This window comes from Olea europaea, chromosome 11, assembly GCF_002742605.1.
Source record: "Olea europaea var. sylvestris chromosome 11, O_europaea_v1, whole genome shotgun sequence".
NCBI lineage: Eukaryota > Viridiplantae > Streptophyta > Magnoliopsida > Lamiales > Oleaceae > Olea > Olea europaea.
In genome coordinates, this window is record NC_036247.1 from 24,534,301 (window position 1) to 24,543,192 (window position 8,892).

Genomic DNA, 8,892 nt, shown 5'->3' on the forward strand with positions numbered 1-8,892 from the left:
TCAAACCTTCATGCAAAAAATAAAAAAAAAAATAAAAAAAAAAATATATATATATATATAAAAGGGGTGAAAGAATCGAACCTACACCGATAAGCTAGTCCATAGTCGACGTCTATTCAGCTTCTTGACTCTTGTAATAAAAATAAAAATCGATTTCATAACAAATGAATCATACTAATTTTAAAATTTCTCGTAAAGTTTAACTATTGTTTATTTAGTATTTTGCCTATAAGTAGACCAGATCACCACGATGAACACAACTTATTCTCTTCTTATCGAAAAAGTAGTTTGAAATCTTTTATAGTTGCTTTGTACGAACACGTGGACATGCATACTGATTTTCGATCAATGACATACAATATGTGTCATAAAATATTACGCTCGTAGACACGTGGTAAAAAGTTAATAACAAATGTTACTAGTTCTTGATAAGATATTTATTTTCATTTAAATTTTGCTAATAAAATCGCAATAAAAGTTTTGTGGCAATGGGTCTAAAAATAAGGAAAAAGTCTCAGATTTTGTAGCAAGGCTTGAAGCTTATGTAAACTGGTTTCTTTGCGCCCACCGGGGCACATCCGAATTGGTAGAACAATTGCATTGGTAGGCTCACAAACCAAGCGTGGAGGGTTCGATTCCTGGAAGGTAGCATCTTGGAAGAGGGATTTATCTCGAAGGCAAGGTGCTGGAAGGCAGTGGAGAGGGCCCTTTTTGGGGAAGGAGTAAAAGTCATGCAGGAATTTGGGAGCCAATAAGGACACAACCAGCGATTAACTTCCTCAAGCTAATGTGGGGCCGGAGGTTTGAGGTTCAGGATTTAGTCTGGCGAAGTTGGGACACCTGGGTATCAAAAAAAAAAAAAAAAAACCGGGTTTCTTTGTGTTGATTACCTGTCCTTTTCAACTCCAATAAAATAAAATAAATAAATAAATCCTTGAAATATAATAAAATGTCTCTCTTACCCCTTAGCAGCACCTTGTATTGTCTTTGGAGAAAGAATATCTCTCATTGCTTTTTAACATATATTCCTCTCTAAGGATTTCTCCATTGATTTTTGTGGAATAAGTTCTCGTTTCATCTCTATGCTTGAATAAAACCCACTATGTATTTTCACTTCTCTTTAGTCGGTTTCAAAAATTCCCCGGAATAGCACATGGAATATTTATATATATTTTTTTTGGAATTTTTGTTGATTTTCTAAAATTATTTTGGGTTCTTTGTGGACTCAATCTGTGTTCAGAATCCATCTTCATTTTCTAATCATTTGGAAATTGAACTGGTTTTCTTCTTCTGTTCTATACATCAGAACTGCCCATCAAAAATTTTCGGTCAAAACTGATGGACTCAGCCGAACTTTTCAATAAGAATTCTATCGAACTCGAGTCTTTTTAAGTTTCGGTATCATCAGGATCGAGTTTTACCTTGTTTTTTATTAAGATTTTTCGATTTCGATTTCTTTTCTTTTCTCCTTTTTAATCTGGGCAGGGACTGGTATTTCCATTGAATAAAGGCCATCTGAATTGAGTTTTTCACCATGGCCAACAGTTCAGTGACTCTGGATAAATGGAGGGAGTATTTCAGGAGTGCGAATTCAGATATCTTTAATATAATTGAGCACGCAATTATGGTGGCAGCCTCTGATTGCCCTTATGAGTTCAAACTGAAGAGGGAGAGAATTGCGGAGATGCTTTTCACATGCAAACAAACAAGGTGTTTTGGGTGTGAAAGAATTGAACTGGCAGTTCCATGTGAAAATGATGCTGAAAAATGTGATGACAAGTACAAGAGTGGAAATGAGACGGGTGGAAGTAAAGACACAAAAGAAAGCAAAGTGCATAGCAATAGAGATGTTGATCATACGGACATGAATGCGAATTATGTCAGTAATTTCAGTTACGGAGAAGCCGAGACATTGACTGATGAACTTGATGAGGAATATCAGTTGCTTGAAGAGGTTTTGAGGATTAAAGATATTCTTAACAACAGTGAGGAAGAGGTTTATTTCTATTTACTACACTTAAATTCTTGATTTAGTTTTGGTTTTACATCGATTTGCAGATGGGTTGTTTATTATTTGCTTTGGTAATTCAGTAAATTGGAATGAATTAGGATCTGTCGCACTTGTTTTTAGATCATCAATTTTTTGTTATGTTCAACTGGAGTGTGGCCTAGTTTTATCTGAAGTTTCATTTACTAGGACTTTTGCAGCAAGGGTTTTTGCTATTTAATGTTTGATTACATGACAATGATATGATTACTTTAGCTAGCTTTATCTGTTTTTCCTCGTGTTAACTCAATTTTGCTGTTCTTTTTGCTTGGCAGTCTGATTCATTATTGTTTGAATCACTGAGGAAGCTTCAACTGATGCCTTTGTCTGTAGAGATTCTGAAGGTTTGAACAGAATCCTTTACTAGTTGATAAATTCTGTTTTGCTAATTTTGGAGAAGAATTTTTGGCTATTCGATCTTGTTACGCAGAAGTTGTGAGAACCATTTGTAACTTCTTCTTTTTTTTCTATTTCAGGCTACGGAGATTGGAAAGTCAGTTAATATGCTGCGGAAGCATGGATCAAAGGAGATTCGTAATCTTGTAAAAACGTTAATTGGGTATGGCCTCTGGCCTCTTAGCTCTTTCATAGTTATTGTCGTTGAACGCTGCAGTTAATGGCTTGAGCACATTTGAGGTCGTTGTCATGATAACGGCTTGAGCACAGATCAAGATGTTACAAAAAACGTGCTGAATTGTCAAAAATTGTGGCACAAGAAGAAAGAATTGATCACATTAATGGTTATTGATCAATCTCATTTACGTGCTTTTCTGATCTAAAATTCACATTGTCTGGAGTTTCATTAAAATCTTGTCGTATCTCTATAGAATTCAAGTCATCTTAACGGTAGTCGTTGCCTTATTAATGTAATGATTTGGCATTTTTGCGTCTGTGCAACACATCGATATTTGCTTTCGCTTAATGGATTTCACTACTCAAGTATTATCTTTTAAATCAGAAGTACATGATAACAGAAGCATTTTGTAATGCAGGGATTGGACGATCATGGTTGATGAATGGGCTAATGCTACAGAAGCCACTGCAGGTTGTTTATCTTGAAGTTGTTTCTAAAGCACAAGCATTCTAAAAGTTCAACAGGGTGTTAATGTGTGTTACTTATGTTTTACAGGTGCAGAAGTTGCAACAGAATCTGTAAAAACGTCTGCTTTTGAAGAAGAGGAAGGGCTTCCGTCTCCTCCAATGGACGAAGGAGCATTTTTTGCTACACCTACTTCAATGGAACTGTCACAGGTGTTATATTTTATAGCCTTTCTTGGCTCAAAATCTTTACAACTTTCATTTAAGTTCATGTGCTGACTTAGATTTGCTTTTCTTGCTTTCCTCTATTCCCATTTGGCAAGTTCTTTGACGGCATGGATGATGATGGAAGTGAGTTTTTTTCCTTTGTCCTTGTGATCATGCTCTTTTAGTATAGCTTCTGCTACTCGGTTCTTTATTTGGATCCCAACTAATAGAGATGTATTATTTTAGTTGGGGACGCTCTGGATCCTCGAAACAGTGGGGAATTCAATAAGAACTGCAAAAAGGGCAGACAGCCAACACTCGAGAAGCCAAGTGTCCCTAAATGGAGAGACCAAAGTCCGGAATCCAACAAGAACCATGAAAGTAGCAGAAAGGTGACACTCGAGAAATCGAGTATCCCAAAGTGGAAAGACCAGGCTCCTGATGATTCATGCACTCGTCCAAAGGACACAAAAGTTGAGCAAAAGAGGGATCTGGAAGCTGTGGTGAAGAAACAAACTCCTGTGCGTAAACCTAACAAACCGCCCAGCAGTGGAACTGGACCCCGGATGCCGAGACCAACCTTGCAAAACAAGGTTAAAAATGATACTAAGGACCAGCAGAAACCCGTCAAAGGCATGATTCAGAAGAAACCAACGCCACCTCAACAAGATGTGAGTATTGTGAGTACAGATATATTGGTGTTTGGCCTTAAAGCCTTATTTTTATCCAACTGTTATAATTTTACTTCAACAGAAGTTGAGGGGCAACAATGAGGCTTCAATGCAAGTAAAGCTAGAAGCAGCAAAGAGGAAGCTCCATGAGCGCTATCAAGAAGCTAAAAATGGTTAGTTCGTCCTATTTCAAACTTCACACTGCTGAATGTGAACAATTGGCCTAGGGGACGATATGAAATACTATTGATGAATTGTTTCATAAGATCGCGATTTTCATCCATCTAATTTTTCTTATAATTTGCCAACAGCCAAGAAGCAGCGGACAGTACAAGTTGTGGAGTTTTGTGATCTCCCCAAGCAGAGTCTTGCTCAGAGTAATCAGAACATGAGGCCTGGAAACCATAATAGGCAAAGGGCAAATGGACGCAGGTAGATTATGTAATTACTAAACTAGTTTTGACTTCCTTGTTTATTTTGTCTTGAGCTGCTCGAGAACTTGAGAACCTCAAGCATTGATTCGAATAGGCATGCTTTTTGATGTGTTTAAGTTAGTAAATGTAGTTTCGACTTTATAGTCGAACTTGTAGGAGAGGATAGCATTGGTTCTCTGGATCTTTATTAGTTACATAGGAACCATAAACTGTAGACTGGTGGAAACATTTTGCAATGAAGCATGTGGTTCATGCTCAAGTTTAAGCATGAATGCAATAGAAAGGATAAACCTTTTCAGTTTTAGAAATTGGTGATCGACCAATCTATGCATGCTCCTTACCATTTATTCTGTTTCTGTATCTGATGCTCGGGGACGATGAGCAGAATTCGTCCTGCCATTTTTCTATTTATTTTTATTAATTTTTGGCTACTTGTTGAAGTAAGAAGATGCAGTATTAGATTAACAATTCTAAGTAACCTAAAAGAAGGAAAAATCAGTTGACATTTGATCAACTAGAGATTATTAATGTGTATAAATATTTTAATTCATATGTCAACCAGGCTTATTGATTTTGTTGGGTGCATTAACTTTGCTATTGTACAGTGAATCTAAAATTTATATTATTTTTATTTTTATTTTATTATTTTATGTCAGTCCACACGTATTGAATTGACCAACTCTAGTCATATATGAATATCTTATGACTTTCATAAAATAATATGGCCAATTAATATGACCGTTTCGAATTGGTCAAAAAAGATGACGGTAGAATTGTTGAAGTAATTTCGTGGTGTCAAAGTTGGAGGGATTTGGACTTCAGACTTCAAACTTTTGTGGTTAATTAATTATTAAAATAATAATAATAAATATAGAAACCTTTTTTCTAGATTCATCGATATTGAATCAATTGAAGATACTTCTAACACTTGTTCCACTTTTAGAAGCCCTTGCAATAGCATAAAGTTAAAAATATTTTTATTTATGACAATATACATCGTATTAGATTACTCGAGTGGATTAATCACTTGCTAACTAATTTAATAAAAACCAAAATTACTCTGTTTAACCAAAGATACTGCAAAAACCAACTTTTAACTATTGCAATGGATAGAATTTTCCTTCTCAAGAAATGTAATTCAAAGAAATCATTACACTTTATTAGGTAATTAGAGAATTAAACACCCTTTTCAATGATATACTAAAAAGTCAAATCCAAATTCTCATCAAAATCTGCAAAGTTAGCAAAACAATCAAGTTCTACATCAATGACTTGAGGATCGTCCTTTACACAGTACTAAATAGTAATGTACAAATTAAGTCACTGTTTAAATGTGTGATTGAAATAATGTTAAAATACTATCGAAAAATATATTTTTTTCGAAAGAATGGGACTCAAACAAATGCTAAGTTATACTAGTCACTAGAAATAAATTTACATGTAGCTTTTTCTTTTTTCTATGTTGTTGCATCGACCACTAACCACTATTTTTTTGCTAATGCGTATACTTCGTGTCTAATTCATATTTACGGGTGGATTTAGGAATTTTTTTATTATATATCAAGAAAAGAGAATAAAAATCAATAGTTCTCAAGTAAATAGAATAGTGTTTTCTTGAAAAATGAGTGGTTGAAAAAGAAAGAAGAATTTCGATTTACGTGTAATATTATTTTATGGAAGATTGTGTAGTTGAAAATAGAAGAGAAAAAAATAAAATGTAATAAAGCCCCTGAATAGCCACATATAAAATAGGGTAGGTCACTAGCTTATGAAATAATTTATGTTCCTCAAAAAAGTCATAAAAGATAACATGCAATTCATAGTGTGGAAATGTTCTTTTCTAATCCTCATGCAATTGGTAGAGGATTTGGCAAGAGCTCCCTCGTCCATTAGTCATGACTTGTACAAAAGCCTCTAATCTATAGAGTTACCAATTGAGTAAACATTTTATTATAGTACTTTCAAATGAAAGTACAACCTAATTAAATTTTTGGGCTTTGATATTGTACCTTCAAATCGTATGTAACAATAAATGGAAATCATTTTGGTTTATACGATTTAGCACCTGTTTGATGAAAATTTTTTGAGATTAAACTTTGCGAAAAGTGTTTTTTTTTTTTTTTTTTTTTTTTTCCAGGTATCCCAACTTACCCTAAACTAAATTTGTATTTTTTTTATATCCAGGTATCCCAGCTTACACTAGACTAAATTCTAAACTCCAAGATCCTTGCCCCTAGAACCTTGGAACGGGTAAATCGCGAGTTATGCCTCAACTGGATCACAGGTTCCCCCCACCCCTTGTACGCTTCTGCGCACAAGAGATCATCCTCCAAAATGATTGCTCCATACCAAATAAATCTGGCAGCAAGTTCCCACCAGGATTCGAACTTCCACCATGTCGTTGGAAGCAAGATAATGTTGATTGATCCACCAGTTGAGCTCTGCCTCGGGAGGCATTTTTTTTTTTTTTTAGTTTTTAGAATGCTTGGTCAAAAGGTAGGAAAAATTAAGAGTTCACTTGCAAAATTATTTTGATCGAAAATGAGTATTAATAATTTGTACTAAAAAGTGGTTTATTTAAACCTATGTTTGGTTTCCATTGTTTTAAAACATTTTTATGTTATGGGATCATTTTCACTCAGACATTCAAACTATAAAATATTTTGTCCGCCAATCTAAAATTTTTCCCCATATTTTAACCACACATTCTTCTAAAAGTATTATTCAAAACCTTATATATATATATATATATATATAATGGACACCAACCAGGGGCTTAGCTTGAAATTCAAATGGCTCGTGAATTCCAACTTGATTGTAGATTTAAAACTTGTAAATCAATTGCGAAATATTTTTTTATCGAATTTGAAACCGTCAATCCTTTTTTCTAGATTCATCGATATTGAATCAATTGAAGATACTTCTAACACTTGTTCCACTTTTAGAAGCCCTTGCAATAGCATAAAGTTAAAAATATTTTTATTTATGACAATATACATCGTATTAGATTACTCGAGTGGATTAATCACTTGCTAACTAATTTACTAAAAACCAAAATTACTCTGTTTAACCAAAGATACTGCAAAAACCAACTTTTAACTATTGCAATGGATAGAATTTTCCTTCTCAAGAAATGTAATTCAAAGAAATCATTACACTTTATTAGGTAATTAGAGAATTAAACACCCTTTTCAATGATATACTAAAAAGTCAAATCCAAATTCTCATCAAAATCTGCAAAGTTAGCAAAACAATCAAGTTCTACATCAATGACTTGAGGATCGTCCTTTACACAGTACTAAATAGTAATGTACAAATTAAGTCACTGTTTGGTACCAATTAAAATGTAGATTTTAATTTAAGTCAAAATCAACAATCAATTTTAAACACATATTTTATGGGTCTCGCAACTTTTCAATTACTTACGTCATCAATTTCTATAAAAATTTATTAAAATTTTGATTTTAAGCCCCTCCAAACAAGGGCTTCAATTTTGTTCCAACTGTTGTCAACAATAAGGCTAATAGCCATAGAGGCGGACCCATTAAGGGACGAGTGGGGTTGACCGTCCCCACTGAATTTTAAAAAACCTTCAATTCGATCTTGTTAAATTTAATTTTTAGATTTTTTTTACAATTTATTTTAGCCAATTTTTCACCTCGTTCGTATTGAAGAATAATTCTGTATCTCCCCCTGAATAGCCACATATAAAATAGGGTAGGTCACTAGCTTATGAAATAATTTATGTTCCTCAAAAAGTCATAAAAGATAACATGCAATTCATAGTGTGGAAATGTTCTTTTCTAATCCTCATGCAATTGGTAGAGGATTTGGCAATATATCATTTCAGAGATTGCAAGGGATAAAATAAGACTTCCATTCTTATCCTCTTCCTCTCAAATAATGATATAATACTCAAAAACACATACACACCCATGTTGGGGTGTGTGTGTGTGTGTTTGGTGGATAGTTAATTAAAAAACCAATGGCAATATGCCACATTATTTTGATGAAAAAGTATCTCAACACCCTGAGCAGTACAAAGTGGTACGTCATCAATATATGACTTTATACAATTTGTTGAAAATAATTAGTTGAAATAATTATCAACAATTTGACTTTATATGACTTCATGCAAAGTTTTTTCGTGTTAATTAGTTGAAAAATGATTGGATACTAAAGTTCATCAATAACTACTTGTACAATTATTTCTTACAATATTGATTGACAATCATACTTGTCAACATCACATTCATCTATTTCAAAAACTGTTTTTAAAATTAATGGACCAGATTTTGACGACTTCAATGCTGGCATCCATTATTGTCAACAATAATTGGACAAGTAGATTAATTCTTTATTTTACATGTTATAATGTGATTCGATGTTTTGTTATAGTATGTGTTTATGTTTTATTATACAACTTTTATTGTGTCTATAATTAGAACGCACGAATCTACATTTCAATCAGATAGTTGGAATCATGAATCAATTC

General features: G+C 33.6%; 1 protein-coding gene across 2 annotated transcripts; it reads left to right on the forward strand.

Moving 5' to 3' along the window:
* The first annotated feature begins 990 nt into the window (after positions 1-990).
* LOC111403835 (probable mediator of RNA polymerase II transcription subunit 26b) lies at positions 991-4,705 on the forward strand. 2 transcript variants are annotated; one of them, XM_023032462.1, is made up of 9 exons: positions 991-1,996; positions 2,323-2,391; positions 2,524-2,606; positions 3,040-3,092; positions 3,177-3,298; positions 3,409-3,436; positions 3,539-3,963; positions 4,046-4,136; positions 4,275-4,705. In XM_023032462.1, exons 1-9 carry the CDS (start codon positions 1,535-1,537, stop codon positions 4,397-4,399), a joined length of 1,458 nt encoding a protein of 485 aa, XP_022888230.1. In that variant the 5' UTR covers positions 991-1,534; the 3' UTR covers positions 4,400-4,705. The 2 variants fall into 2 exon arrangements, with proteins under 2 accessions (XP_022888230.1, XP_022888231.1); XM_023032463.1 differs by having other exon boundaries at positions 4,049-4,136.
* Positions 4,706-8,892: the final 4,187 nt, after the last annotated feature.